Genomic DNA, 16,432 nt, shown 5'->3' on the forward strand with positions numbered 1-16,432 from the left:
CAAGAAGTTCTTTAGAGTCATACCACAAACATACATGTAAATTGTTACAGCGATCGAGCAATTTGGTGACCTCGAGAATATGACCGTCTAGGAGATCGTAGGTCGTCTCAAAGTCCACAAGGAGAGACTTTGCGACTACGAAGACCAAGAGGTGGAGCACCTATTGCTCACACATGATGAATAAATGTCACGAATGAAGAAAAACAGAGAAGCTAGTTTTTATTCTAGATCGCCAAGTCATAGTGGCAATGATGGAAATAATCGAGGTCGTAGCAAAGGGCAAGGTGGAGGTCGAGGTTATTGAGAATGTTCACTTTGACAAGAAGACACCAAGCCTCGCAAAGACAATAGCATAGTGAAGTGTTACGCTTGTTAAAAGTACGGGCACTACGCGTCTCAATACCCTAACAAAAGGTCTGACGATGAGACAAACCTCACTAGCTTCTATGACGAGGAGCCAGGATTTATGTTTGTTGAGGTAGTGACAAATGTTTTTCCCGAAGACAATGAGGCAAACCTTACTAGCTTCTATAACGAGGAGACAATATTAATGTTTGTTGAGGGAGTGACAAAGGATTTTCCCAGAGACGAGAAGACAAACCTTAAAAAGTTCGTGCAAAAATCATCCAAGGAAGAACTAGAGATGGTGTTGCTCAATGAAGAGAAAGTCATGGAGAAACTCCTCGCAAGTGGCGATGAATGTAATGACACTGATGTGTGGTACCTTGACAATGGAGTAAACAATTATATGAAGGTCCATCGAGAGAAGCTCAATGAGCTCGACAAGAAAATTACCAGAAATGTGAAGTTCGAAGACGGAAGCAAGGCACAAAGATTTCTTGATCCATCTTGTGGGAAAATATGTGTGAGTAGAGATGCCAATTTCGAGGAGGAGAAGATGTGAGAGTGTACAACGACAATAATAAGCTCGTACAAAATTCCATGGAGTTTGGAATCCTACGAGATGTCTATGCGGAGGCACCACTAGTAGAAATGGATCTTGATAAATTGTTGTTGCTCACCACCGACGAGCCAACAACATATCACGAGGTGGCATTCGAAGAGTCGTGGAATGAGGCCATGAACAAAGAGCTCGAGTCTATCAAGAAGAAAAAGATATTGGAGCTCACCGACTTACCACCCGTTCACAAGACCATCAAGTTAAAGCGGATTTTCAAGTTAAAAAGAGACAACGAAGACAACATCCTCAAACACAAAGCGAGATTGGTAGCAAAAGGCTATGTGCAGAAGCAATGCATTGATTTTGAGGAGACATTTACACCAGTGGCAAAACTTGACACAAACAGACTAATTCTTGTCATCGCAACGCACCGTGGAGATTCACCACTTGGATGTCAAGTCAGCATCTCTCAAATGTGAAATCGAAGAAGAAGTCTATGTCGCTCAACCTGAAGGCTTCATTATCAAGAATAAAGAGTATAAGGTGTACAAGTTATACAAGGCTCTCTACGAACTATGTCAAACACCAAGGGCATGGAACATTTTCCTCAACAAGAAAATAATAAGTCGTGGCTTCGTGAAATGTTTTCAAGAGCAAGTTGTGTACATGAGAAACCATAGAGAAGAAGTACTCATTGTTGGTGTATACGTCGATGACTTGATCGTGACAGGATCAAGAATCAAGGGTATTGAGGAGTTCAAAAAACAGATGATGAAGGAGTTCGAGATGAGTGATCTCAGGATACTCTCGTACTATCTTGGTATTGAGGTGGACTAGAAGAAAGATAGCATCGAGGTGAAGCATGAAGCTTATGCGAAGAAGGTTTTGAAACAATTTGCAATGGAGGATTGCAACTCGAGCGAGTATCTAATGGAAGAAAAATTGCAGCTCGAAAAGGATGTGGAAGGAAGCTTAGTGGATCCGTAGGAGTATAGACATATCATCGAGTGTCTCAGGTACTTGATGCACACTCGACCCAATATCTCTTATGTAGTTGGCATAGTGAGTCGATACATGGAGCAACCTACCACTCTACACCAACCAGCAGTAAAACACATTTTCGTTACGTGAAGGGAACAACGAGCTATGGGATTCAGTTAAGAAGAGGACGGGAAGTTGAATAACTCATTAGTTTTACTAACAGTGACCTAACCGGTGACATATGCAATAAAAAAACACCTGAGGGATGGTGTTTCATCTCAACGGAAATTTGATCACCTAGCAATCTAAAAAGCATTGAACTGTTGCTTTATCTTCATGTCAGACGGAGTTTATGGAAGCTATTGCAACGTCGTGTCAAAAACTTTGGCGGAGAAACTTGTTGAGTGATATTCTTAGATGCGAGCTGAGGCTGGTAACCCTTTATGTCGACAAAAAGTCCACAATAGCATTAATGAAGAATATAGTGTTTCATGGACGCAACAAACACATCGACACTTGGTTCCATAACCTAAATTTACTCATTTATAATGGTTATTTGTAAAGGTTGATATGCAACACTTAAAACTCTCAAGACTTTCTCTTCAATAAATATTATTGTCCTTCTCAGTATTTTCCAGAGTTTCATTTCTTCATAATTGTTCTTAGAAGATCCGATCAGAGCCAACATATCTATGCCCGCTTCTTGTACAACTATTGATTCTGAAATCCCAAATCCCCCCAAAGAATGAAGGTTACTTTTAAAATCACAACCACCCTGAACGACCTTTTTAACCTAGTTCAAAACCTTTTCGACCAACAAAAGGAAGTCGTCAAGGCCATCAGCTTCGGTTCACTTCTTTCACTAGGCATCTTAAAATGCTCATTTTTTTTTAAATAACTCGTGAGCACTTTCGATTTCGACGTTAAAAAAAGATGTATTGTATTAAACAATGGTGACAAGATCCCGATGGATGAAGATGTTGTTTGGTTGGTGTTGAACATCCCTAGAGGGGAATTGGAAATAGTTGAGTCCCTTGACAATGACTCAAAAGACACTGCATATAATGATATTTTGATCCATTGGAGGATTAGATGAGTCCTCAATAATAACAAGAGAGGTCATGAAACAAAGGCGATGCCACGTACAATATTAGAAAACATAAGTGCAACAACAATTTCAAAATTGACTCCTTTGACTATGTTGTATCAAGTTTTATTTGGACAACACAAAATACATAGTATATGTATACCGTCTTTTATTCATATGTTATATTATTTCTTTATATTTGTATTCGTGAATATTTATATATCTACTTTATTAATGCAAGTTCAAAATTCTGAAATCCTTAATAGATGTTGATAACATAAAGAACTTCAACTAGTACAATGAGATGATTAGTTGAAAGCGTCGAAAATGGAAAACAAAAAATGATTCATTCTTTCATGGACCTTTAACTTTTCTAATGGTAATTTTTTTATTAACATTTAAGTACTCTTATTTATCTTGATAGATTTCACTAACATGTTTAATATATTTTTCAGTTATGCTATCTCGATGGGGTTGTTGAAAACAAGCTACAACCACGTCAAATGACATTGAGTGAGTATTCAATACTATATTTCATATTTTTCAAATAATAATATTTTCTAAACTTTCTCAACTATATTTAAATAATAATAAAAATGGATAAGAGAAAATGTAATTGGTTAAATTTGGGTCAATTGGAATTTCGAATCTCTTCTTTCAAATATCACAAGTTTGGGCTCCTTATTATTAAAATTATACAAAATAAGGTTTTTCCTTAATGATTTCAAACACGGTTAACTTATTATCTATGTATCATTTATAAATAAAAATTAATGTCATTAATTTAACTATCAAATTTTAACGAATTAAGAGTTTTGACTATCAATTTTTTGAAATTTTGTAGTCAAAAACTTTTAATTCGTTGAAATTATGTAATTAAATTAGTGACATAATATTTTATTTATTTATAAATGACAATAAGTTAACTTCTATATAATTTTAATATAATTTTAATAATAATAATGAGCTCAAAACTGTAAAATTTAAAAGAAGATGATAAGGAACTTCAATTTGACCCAACTAGTAACTAATGAACTAGTAACTAATGGGTAAATTCAAAAACTTGAATGAGTCAAAACAACCCACCCTACGTAAGACAACCTAGGTAGTGGAGTAGGTCACCCGAAACAAGGATCAAACTTCCCATCTTCGAACTTTTTTATATTAACTTGTTCAATTATTTAAACAACTACATTAAAATAAGTGTTATTGCTATAATAATATATATTTATAATGTTATTAAAAAACATAAATAATACGTTACAAAATTAAAATTGCTTGGATTAATATATCAATTTTGATAACCAAAATGATAGACAATTCAAAATTGGATATTTATTTGGACAAAATGGTCCCATCGAAATAAAAATTATGAACATATATGGGGTTGACAAAAAAATAAATAAAAAACATTTATAGATTTTTTTTCCATACAAATCAAAGTTTTGTAAGTGTTTGCAAATGTAACCAATATTAACATACATATTTTAAAACTTAGAGGGAGAAAAAAATAATTATTGGTGATGATTTTGAGGGAGTGATGATTATTTTAGGTAAAAAGACTTAAAGGGTATTGATATATGTGAATAAACTAAAAAATAAAAGTTTAAAATATAAGGTATTTTAGTTAATGAAATGAGTGATGTGATTGTTGAGAAGTGATTGATTGGAAAATTGGTTTTGGTTGAGTTTTTTAAAAACCCAAAGAGAACCAGGCCTATTATATGTATTTAGTAAGACTTATAAATTATATAAGATATAAGTGAGTTATAAAATGTAAAAAGGAAAAGTAATATAAATTATTGTTATTTAGTATAAAATAAAATGTATATATTTTATATCTATAAAAATAAACGTAAGGTGAATATAGTAATATAGATTATTGTTAAATAGTATTCAGTTTGAAGTAGAAAAAAATAATATAAGATATATATATTTTATAATTTTATTTTTGATATATAGTATAGTATATATAAGAATAAAAAATAATTAATTAAAGTGAACAATGAATATAAAATGAGCTTGATTTTTTATATATATTATTAATATCTATTTTTTACTATTCTTTTAAATTTTATTATTATAAATTATTATATTATTGTTTATATTTAATTATTATATTTAATATAATATGATAGTATTTTGTATCAATCGGTAAGTCAAATGCTATCAAGATCTAGAGTTTAAGTAAAAATCGTTAACTGGTTATTAACTCGTAAAATTTAGAGTTTACATGAAATCACAAAAGTTTAATATGAAAAAATAATAATTATATATATAATTAAGTATTTTATACCAAGCCAATTTAAAAAAATTATATATTTTAATACAAAATTAATTAAATAATAATAATAAATAAATAACATTATAAAAAAAATTATACTTACAAAATTAATTAATTTAATAAATAATAACTTTATTTTTTAATTTGTAAATATAAATTTATTTATTTTAAAATAAAATTGTGTAGAATCGAAAATCGAAATTATTTATAAACTCGTAAAATCGAAAAATCTTATTATCCTAAATTTATAATTCTAAGAGTTTCCCTATTTAAGAGTTACTTAAAATCAGACTCGTTAACCTTCTATGAAATCATAAAATCGTAGGATTTTAAGAGTCAACTTGAGATTTTAACAGCCTTGGATAAGTCGTTATCGTATATGTCACGAAAATTTTGAATCGACAACTTACTTACTTTTGTATTTGGATTACCCTCCCAATTATTTTATAGTGAACTATCTAGTTGGAAAGAAATCGTCGAGCCTTCAATGACCGTAGTCGTAGTCGTCACTCGTCCGATGTTTATCATTTTGTTATTAGGACACTTTCTATATCCGTTCTGGAAAATTAATAAAGTTCGGTCGGAGAATTAATCGTTCTTTTCGAGAACTTACAAACTTAATAACTTATTTTATTTATTTTTTCATATAATTCTTTATCGTTATACTAAATGACATTTTTCATTTTTAATATACGGATAATTTTAAAAAAAATTATATATAATATAATTTTTTTTTAAAGTTATTAATTGATTCTAACAAAATAAATAAAAATAAATTATATTATTTATAATTTAATAAAATTATAAAAAAGCTGATAATAAGTAATAAAAATACTCTTATTTTTATAAATATAATTTTTTTATAATAAAATAATAATATTAAAACTATTTATATTTAATTATATTAAAATAATATTATATATATATATATATATATATATATATATATAATAATACTAAAAATAAACATTAATCTTTTATACAACAATAAGTTAATCTATAATAATAATAACAATATTAATTAAGAGTATAATTAAAAATTAAACAGTTTAAAAAATGTTTGTACATAAGATTTAATTGTAATTTGATATCATATATAATAAATATAAGCAACATACCATAAATTTTCAAAATGATCTAGTACTGATGTATTGGTTTCTCTATACCCATAATTATTCAAATAATATTCTTGAGAAAAAGATTAGACAGATCATAAGATATGAACTTTCCCAAATAATACCAATTTATAAATCATATAAATAATAATATAGTACAAAACATCAAGAAAATTCACTCTTCAAACTCACTTCCTAAGATTAGGAGCTTAACTAGAAAAAACACTCCCTGAACAAATCAAACCAAAAATTTTTGTAGACAAAATGAAAATTACATCCACTATTAAGGCACAACCAAAAAAACTAATAAGTTTTCAAAGACAAAAAACAAAAACAAACCGCTTTATACCACACCCAAGAGAAAACATTAAAAGGGAAATCAAACAGAAAATCTGAGTTCTTTCAAGAGAAGTTTCAGTTTTTGCTCCTAATCAGAATCACTTGAACTTGAACTGGAGCTAGAGCTGGAACTGGATCCATGAGATTTTACCTTCTTACCCTTACTTTTTACCAATTTTGCAGCATCATCTGATTCATGAGATGTTACATCAGTTTTTGCATTCCCTTTCTCATCTTCATTACTCAATTCAGTTGATGAATCAACAGCAGCATTGCTATCACTGGAGATTTTAGAAGCTAAATTGATGTCGCCTTCAATTGACCTGGTTGTTTCCACAAGAGGTGACGACTCATTAACCGTTTCAATCAGTGGGTCTGCCTCCTTTTCGATTTCAATAGCTTTTGTTTCTATGGTTTCTTCTTTAAGGCTTGCATTCCCATCTGAGGGCTGTTTTTCACCATTATTACCTTCTGTTGCAGGTTCTGAAGCTGTTAACCGAAGTTCATCATTACCTTCTAAAGCTAACCTGATGTCTTCAATGGACCTGGCTTCAACAACAGGTAACTCGTTAACTGTTTCCAAGAGTAAGCTTGCCTCCTTTTCCAGAACAGCTTGGTTTTCACTTAGGCTTGGATTCACATCTGAGGAATGTTTTTCACCATTACTACCTTCTGGTGCGGGCTCTGAAGCTGCTAATGAATGTTCTAGAAGGTTCGGCTGATCATTACCTTCTAAAGCTAAACTGGTGTCCTCAATGGACCTGGCTTCCACAAGAGGTGACTCGTTAACCGTTTCCAATATTGTATTTTCATCCTTTTCCAAAACCGTTGTTTCACTAGCTTCTGTTTCTATGGTTTCTTTGTTTAAGCTTGGATTCCCATCTGAAAGTTGTTTTTCACCATTATCACCTTCTAGAAGGTTCTGTTGACCATTACCAACGCCTTCAATGGACCTGGCTTCCACAAGAGGTGACTCATTAACTGCTTCCAAGAGTGGGTTTGCCTCTTTTTCCTGTACCGCATGGTAGAATATTTCTATGCCGGCTTCACTGGCTTCTGTTTTTATGGCTTCTTCGTTTAGGCTTGGATTCCCAACGGAGAGTTGGTTTTCACCATTATTACTTTCTGGTGTGGGCTCTGGAGCTTCGAATGAATGCTCTAGAAGGTTCTGTTGATCATTACCTTCTAAATTTAAACCAGTGTCTTCAATTGACCTGGTTTCCATAAGTGGGTTTGCCTCCTTTTCAATTTCACTAGCTTTCGTTTCTATGGTTTCTTCTTTAAGGCTTGAAGTCACATCTGAGAGCTGCTTTTCACCACTATTACTTTCTGGTGTGGGATATGAAGCTGCTAATGAATGTTCTAGAAGGTTCTGTTGATCATTACCTTCTAAAGCTAAACCGATGTCTTCAATGGACCTGGTTTCCACAAGAGGGGACTCGTTAACCGTTTCCAAGAGTGGGTTTGCCTCCTTTTCCAGAACTGTGCCAATTTCACCAGCTTCTGTTTCTATGAAATCTTCTTTGAGACTTGAATTCTCATCTGATTCACTGTTATAACATTCTGTTGCAGCCTCTGGAGCTGCTAACGAATGTTCTAGAAGGTTCTGCGGACAATTACCTTCTAAATCCAAACCAGTGTCTTCAATGGACCTGGCTTCCACAAGTGGTGACTCATGGACCACTTGACTAGCATCAGTTTCGCCAGTTTCTTTCGCATCAGAGGTTTCTTCCGGAAGCTTCTGTTCGCCAATACTTTCTAAAGCTAAGTTTATGTCTTCAATGGACCTGGCTTCCACAAGAGGTGACTCATGGACCACTTGACTAGCATCAGTTTCGCCAATTTCTTTCGCATCAGAGGTTTCTTCCGGAAGCTTCTGTTCGCCAATACTTTCTAAAGCTAAGTTTATGTCTTCAATGGACCTGACTTCCACAAGAGGTGACTCATGGACCACTTGACTAGCATCAGTTTCGCCAGTTTCTTTCGCATCAGAGGTTTCTTCCGGAAGCTTCCGTTCGCCAATACTTTCTACAGCTAAGTTTATGTCTTCAATAGACCTGGCTTCCACAAGATGCAACTCTTCAACAATGCCTGTTGTATCATCTTCTGTTTTACTGCCTTCATCATCAACACTTGACTTTACAGGTTCATGAACCATTAATGTATGTTCTAGAATCTTCTGCTCATCGTCACCTACTAAAGCCAATTTAATGTCTTCAATTGACGAGGCTTCCACAAGTGTTAACTCGTCATCATCAACACTTGACTTTACAGGTTCACGAACCATTAAAGTATGTTCGAGAATCTTCTGCACATCGTCACCTTCTAAAGCCAATTGAATGTCTTCAATTGACGAGGCTTCCACAAGTGTCAGCTCGTCAATTTTCGTTTCATTAGCTTTTTCGAGAGTTTTCGACTCTATATCCAATGGCTTCTTTTCAGTAACTGATGTATCCTCTGGAAGCGTGTTTTCTCGATCATTAACATCATGTGTATCATAAATCAAACGGGGACTAATTTCTAGTCCAGTAACTTCATGAGTTTCAGTTACAGTTTCATCATGCTCAGATTTCTTAGTTTCATCATGGAGGATTTCAGCAAACGCTTTATCAATTTCTTCAAGAGATTGAGCTTCAATTCCGGGCATGCCAGAGATTATGTCATCATTGGTCTTTCCTACACAGAAATCTCCAACTCTATCCAGTTCGGCCAGTAACTCTTCATCTATATCTTCAATATTATCATCCACCTCTCCAAAGAGGCTTGATGATCCAGTTTCTAGAAGCTTTGATTCAACGGAGAGTGTGTTTGGAATGATTTCTCTGTTAGACTGATGATTAACTGATTCATCTAGATTTTGAGAAATGCTACCCTCAGATAATTCCTGTCAATTACAAAAATAAAAATTATAAATGCTTCAGTAAAGAACTATACTAGTGTAAATAATATAGTTGTCCAAATAATGGGCAAAACTTCTTGTATAGAAGACTCGTTTGATATTTCATGAGCAAGCTCAACAAATTACCAAAATAATCACAAGCGGACAAAAATTGGGATCATAAAAGCGTAAATAATAATATAGTTACCAAATAATGTGTAAAACTTCTTGTATGGAAGACTCATTAACATTTCATGAACAAGCTCAACAAATTACCAAAAAAAATCTTAAGACGATAAAAAGTTAGCACATAAAAGTTTAAATAATATAGTTGTCAAATAATGTGCAAAATTTCTTGTATGGAAGACTCGTTAACATTTCATGGACAAGCTCAATAAATGACCAAACTAATTGGCATTTAATGTTCAAGATCAATAAATTACCAAAATAACCTTAAACGGAGAAAACAATTGAGCCCGTAAAAGTGTAAATAGTTGTCCAAATACTGTAATCAACAAATTACCAAAATAACCTTAAGCTGATAAAATGTTAGCCCATAAAGAGCTTGTTTGACGAAAGGGTTTTATCAGGTTTTTTCCTAAAAAAAAACTGTTTGATGAAATGATTTAAAAAACTAGTTTTTGGGGATTTATTGACCAATATAACCTTAGTTTAATTTGTTTTCTCTCTATTGGATAGATGAATTTTTTAAATAATTAAATAAAGGATAATTTTGGTATTTTAATAGATAAAAAGAGTGATTAGATGGGTGAAGTGATGCTTAAGTTTTGGGTAAAAAACCTTAAAAACCCTAAAAACCCAAAGATCAAACAAACTCAGAGTGTAAATAATATAGTTGTCAAATAAAGTGCAAGACTTCTTGTATGGAAGACTCATTGACATTTCATGAACAAACTCAATAAATTACCAAACTAATTGACATTTCATGAACAAACTCAATAAATTACCAAAGTAATTGACATTTCATGAACAAGCTCAATAAATTACCAAAATAACCTTAAATGGATAAAAAAAAATTGACCCATTAAAAGTGTAAATAGTAATATAATGGTCCAAATAATGTCAAAACTTCTTAACTGGAAGACTCTGATACAAGAGGAAAAAGTATTAGGGTTAATGCACTACGGTGGAATTTAACGATTGGGAAGCCAACCGGTTATGATAAGTGGTAGTTATTAATATAATAGTATAAATAGAACATTAGTTGTTAAGAGTAGTTATAAATGAAAATTAGTTGAAAACTCTTGTTAGAGTTTCTCTCTTCTTCCTCATTATATTTTCCCTAGCAGTTAGGGTTCTATCATCCTCCATTAATTCAGTTGAAGAGCTCTTATCTTCTTTTCGTTCTCAAATTATAGTTCTCTTATTCATGTAATTTCAAGATTTATATCTAATTCTAGTTCAAGGTATAACAGAAACATTAATATTTTGATGAACAATCTCAACAAATTACCAAAATAACCTTAGGTGGAGAAAAAATTGGGCCCATGAAAGTGTATAAAATATAATTTCTCAATTCCAGACTAGTAACTGTTGCTTGATAATCATGGAAAATAAGGAGTATTAAATTAAACTAGTTAGTGTGGCTTGCGGCCATGAAGCTAAAATTATTGCCAAGAAACTTCCTCTTGGTATGCTAATCTTTCTTAAATTCCATCATGAAAATTAAGGAGAATTAAATTGTAACAGTGCATGAGTTGTTTTCATCAAATCTGGAAATATTACCATGGTTCTTGGGTTTGATAAGCTACATATGTAAATTATAGTGCAGAAAGTTCACAGTTGAGGTAAAGCACAAATTCCATCAAAATTTTGATTATTTAACGAAAACAAATGAAATAAAACTCCACAGGTTTAAGCTTTTAGACAAATGCTTGTGAGTTATGATCAATGATAGTATAGCTTACCAGTGTTTCTTGGTGATGATCTGAAGACTCCAATTCTTCAGTAAGAAGTGATGGTTCCTTGATTTCCGTGTTCACAACCCAATTTTGTTCAAGTTCGAATTGTTTGCTACTGTAGACTGGAGAGTCCTTGGCTGCAATTTGGTTATCATCATCATTGCCATAGGAGGGATCATGATCAAGTTGGAAATCAACACCATTTGTCTTCAAGCCACCGTCATCAGTATCATCATCGCTTTCAATGCCCTGGCTACTTGAACTGGATCCACTACGTTCTAAAGGAACCATTATTTTCATTAATTCGGAGGGCAGGCTCTGGTCAGACACTTCTGTCGGTGGGATGGATGCAAATGAGGAAAATAAAAGACTTTTGTTGACCGCAGAGGGACTTAAATCATAAACAGGCTCATCCTTGTGCTGAATTTCATTATTCAATCTTGTTTCACTTAGTTCAGATAGTGTTGATAAGCTTGGTATTTGCCTATCCATAAATTCACCTTCCGGATGGCTTTCAGTATCCCCGAGTCTTATTTCAACGCCTAGTGCCTTTGCTGCCCTTTCAGCTTGGCTTAATTCCAAATTTGGTTCTTCAACGAAATTCTTAGGTTCCTCTAAGAAATCCTCTTCTTCAAAGAGTTTCTTGTCCTCTTCATGATCAGTAGCCGAGTATGTCGAATCAGTTTCAGGAATAGAACTGACTTTCGAATCACTTAGTTCACTCGACTGTCTCTGAAACGAAGATGAATAGCCTGCTGATTCTGAAACCAACTGTTCTGGTACAAAATAAGGTCTGAATCTAGTATCATTCCTCGTTTGCCTTGGAGGGGCAAATATGGAAGAGGGTCCCACGTTGAAACTCTCGTGTCGTCGAAAAACCGTTGGCTTTGTAGTCAATGGCATGAATTCTTGTTGAAAGTTGTCACCTAAGAGATCGGGTTTCTCTTCGCCCGAGTCATATGGAAGATCGAAAGGATTTTTATTCCTTGTTAGTAAAATGGAAGGAGCCGATCCCGGAATTGGAGGCAATCCTAAATCGTCCTTGGAATCGAATGGTGTATCGAATGGATTTTGCCTCTTTGTTGATATGGGAGGAACGCTGAAAGGAAGATCACTTTCTAGGTCTATCATGTTTTTCTCTGTGATGTTTTTTCGCGATCGTCTTCTTGCAATTAGATTTTCCAATCGTTGGTTTCTTTCAAGCTCGGAACTTCCCAAATCCATGAGATTCTTTTCATCATCTTCGGTCCACGTTATTGCTGACTTCATTTCTCCCTCTTTTCCACCTTTTGTTTCTTCTTCTTCTTCCTCTTCCTCATCCTCATCATCATCATCATCATCCTCCTCATCATCATCATCATCATCATCATCATCCTCATTCTCATTCTCATTCTCATTCTCATCATCTCCCATTTCTTCTAGGTTTTCTGAATCCTGATCGGACTGCTCTGATGTAGCATCAGATCCAACATGATGTATACGAGCAGTTTCAGGAGCATCAATATCTAGAAGTGGGTGTAGCTCATCAAGCATGGGAATGATATCTGCCATTGATGCATCTGGAGAGGAACTCTCAGCATGATCAGATCCACTATCTGAATCCTCATCATCGTCATCTTCATCATCATCCTGCTCATTCTCAGCTTTTCTCCATGACGAGGATGGAGAAGAAATGGAAATACCAGCCAATCCTGATATATCCTTTCCAGTTTCATCTTCTTCATCAACCACCTCTTGAATTAAGGAATATTGATTCCCATCCCTCCTGACATTGACTTCAAGTTCAAAATCATCCATCTCATTCCCACTCTTGGTCTCTTCAATCGGCATATTGTAGGATTGAATTTCCCTAGAATTTTCAACCATCCGGATTGAATTTCCATCATCATCATCTTTATCAAAATCTCCCCTTGCTTCTTCCCCATTATACGTCTCAACAATAAAGCTCTCGTCTCTTCCAACAATAACAGTATCTCTTGAAAAAATACTTTTCAAAGCCACGGCCTCTTGCGTAGTTGTCTTCTCTTCCTTTTCAATCTCGGGTATGTTTGGATGGCCATAACTCAAAAGTGTCCCAAGCAAAACAGCAGTACAAACAAGAACAGGAGAAGCAGATACCAGAAATGAAACCGCAGAAGGGAATGATCTGTTCAGGAGAATCAAGAAAATCACCATACTCACAATAAAAGGATGAGCTCGACCGGATCTATAACATGATTTGACCAATACGATGGTGAATTTCTTGAATTTAACTCCGATCTCCCTCATCTCAACACCCATTTTCTGTGTAAATCAACCCAAATCAAGTTAGATCAAAATTCAAACCTAATCAATCAATCAATCACAAGTAGTCTACACTAGATGAAAGATATATCAAACTGATCAGATTCAGCACCTTAAAGACAGGTGTACAGTAGAAACGTATAAACTGGAAACATAAAAGAAGAAATGACTTACCAGCTGGTAAACAGCAAATTGAGATTCGAGAATTGAATAGAAAAAAGAAAAGAAAGGGGGGAAAACAGAAGACCGATCTTCTTTTTTCACTTTTTCAGAATTCCTTTCTGCGTCATCATCGATATGCTCATATACTTGTCTCCCTATATAGAATTGAAGAAATCACACAGCCTAGTAGTAGAGGACGGTGGGGCGGCATGAAAAGAAGAGAGAAGAAAGATCACACAGCCTGAATGAGACTGTTTCTCTCTCTATCTCTCTCTTTCTATAAGCACATACACACGTTCATGTATGAATGAATTCTATTACAGTTCTGGCTAGAATCTTCTTTCCTTTTCTTTTCTTTGAAATAGAAGACTTCTTATTCTTTTTATTACATAAATTGAAACTATTTACATAATAAGAATAACACATTTTATATTTACAATCTATACCAACATTTACAAAATAAATTACAAAAATTTAAGCAATCGAGAAGTTGAAATGTCATCAATCTCATCTAACATCGGAATGTGTTATTCTTTCTATTTTCATCACTCAGATTTGAGTTGGTAACTTGGTATTGATTTTATTTGGTACGAACCAAATTGGATTTGTAGTCTCGAATTTTCGTAATTCAAATAATACTTTCAATTTTTTTTTAGGTCGTCTAATGTTTATATTCTTTAATCGTGTTGGTGATCATTTTTCAAGTTCGTCTTCATCTTTTTCTTTGTAGTAAATGAGGTGGTGTTATCGGATCTGAAGTTATTTTTATTTTTCTGATAAAAAGTTTTTGAAATTTATTTTTCATCTAGAAACTCTTTTATATGTATTCTTTAATAATTTATATGAGTTTCTCGTTATTTTGACAATCATGTCCAATCACGTGTTGTCATGTTATTCTTATATCATGATACTAAATTATCGCTCTCTATCATTATTCATTTATAAATGGTTAATTATTATTTGGAGGAATTTTTTCTGAAGTTGTTTACAAACACTCGGGCAAAGACAAATTTCACTACTCTTCAAAATTTTAAGTAGAGATCTTCTAACACCCGATTAATTGATTATTTGATTTGTTCTCTTTCATCACCTATATGAAACTTAGGTTAGTTTGTCTTAGAGTCATGTTGGAAGATTTTCTTTAAGTTTGTTATATTTTATTATTTGCAAATTAATATTTTATTTGTAATTTCTTATTTGATTTAACAAGAGTTAATTTTTTATAAAAGAAAATTATAATTTAAGTGATAAGAGTGATTTTTAAGAGCCTGAAATTTTTGTCTAATTTTTATTTAAAACACTTTAAATTGAAATGAAAAAGTAGGATAATGTTAATTTTTTAAGAGTTCAAATTTATTTTTTTATTTAATATAAAATTATTAGAAAAAAACATAATTTAATTTAAAAGATAATTTTTTTTATCAAATAATTATATATATATATATATATATATATATAAATTAATTTTCTATGAGTTAAAAAATGAAGGAACAATAAAATAACTCAAGTCTTTAAAATCAAGTTTTAAGAGAACAAAATCATGAATTCAAATTTTATTAAAAATAATTTAAATTATTAGGTTAGTTTTTTTTTTAATTTACAGAAATAAAGAAAAAAAACAAATATTAAGGTGTCGGGAACCTTAGTAATGGAGATAAAGAATTATAAATCCATGATAAGTGGAAGCATAACTGTAAATGTTATTTCCTTTCCATAATAAATTTTAATTTTAAAAAATAAAATATTATATATATAAACATAATTCTCATTTCAATCAATATATTCATTTTTATTTATTATATATATATATATATATATATATATATATATATATATATATATATATATATATATATATATATATATATATATATATATATATATATATATATTTTATTACGTTTGGGTCATACGATATGAATAACCCATTTATTTAAATGAAATATTTTCATGTATTCAAAGTTTTTTTTTTTGATTAAAAAGTAAAATTGTTTGAATATGAATATACCAAACCGACCCACATATAATATACATAAAAAAAAATTGCAGGAATTAGGCAAAAGTATCATCTATTATATTTTTGAAAGAACTTTAATTTGTTCATACTTGAGGACCACTTCACAACCACCCTTTTCTTAATTCATTAAAAAATAATAATAATATGAAATTGTTTTCTATGGTTTCAGCTTCTTTTTCACATTTCCAAACAAAAAACATTATAGAGAAGATCTATAATTATATTTATATTTCACTACTTCACCTAAGTATAAATACATTTTTTTAAGGGTAATAAATATTTTACTCAATCTTAATATACAATAATTTGTTTAATAAAATTCTTTGTATATTTGATTTTACTCCATTATTAACACAGTCAATATTTTTTTTACAGCTAGACTTATATATATATATACACGTAGTTACAGTTGCAAACAAAATATTATAAAATTTCTTTTGAATTTTAAACATAAACTCTTAAT

The 16,432-nt window shown here is 32.1% G+C and overlaps 1 protein-coding gene across 3 annotated transcripts; it reads right to left on the reverse strand.

Annotated features, from left to right (window-relative positions):
• Window positions 1-6,473: 6,473 nt before the first annotated feature.
• LOC124919200 (kinesin-related protein 4) lies at window positions 6,474-14,273 on the reverse strand. Of its 3 annotated transcripts, XM_047459382.1 has the most exons (5): window positions 13,965-14,271; window positions 11,514-13,790; window positions 8,482-9,591; window positions 7,661-8,346; window positions 6,474-7,252 (listed from the first exon to the last, which is right to left on the reverse strand). In XM_047459382.1, the coding sequence occupies exons 2-5, from the start codon at window positions 13,785-13,787 to the stop codon at window positions 6,796-6,798; spliced, it is 4,527 nt and encodes a 1,508-aa protein (XP_047315338.1). In that variant the 5' UTR covers window positions 13,788-13,790; window positions 13,965-14,271; the 3' UTR covers window positions 6,474-6,795. The 3 variants fall into 3 exon arrangements, with proteins under 3 accessions (XP_047315338.1, XP_047315337.1, XP_047315336.1); XM_047459381.1 differs by having other exon boundaries at window positions 6,474-7,643; window positions 8,094-9,591; window positions 13,965-14,273; XM_047459380.1 differs by having other exon boundaries at window positions 7,661-9,591.
• Window positions 14,274-16,432: the final 2,159 nt, after the last annotated feature.

This window comes from Impatiens glandulifera, chromosome 1, assembly GCF_907164915.1.
Source record: "Impatiens glandulifera chromosome 1, dImpGla2.1, whole genome shotgun sequence".
NCBI lineage: Eukaryota > Viridiplantae > Streptophyta > Magnoliopsida > Ericales > Balsaminaceae > Impatiens > Impatiens glandulifera.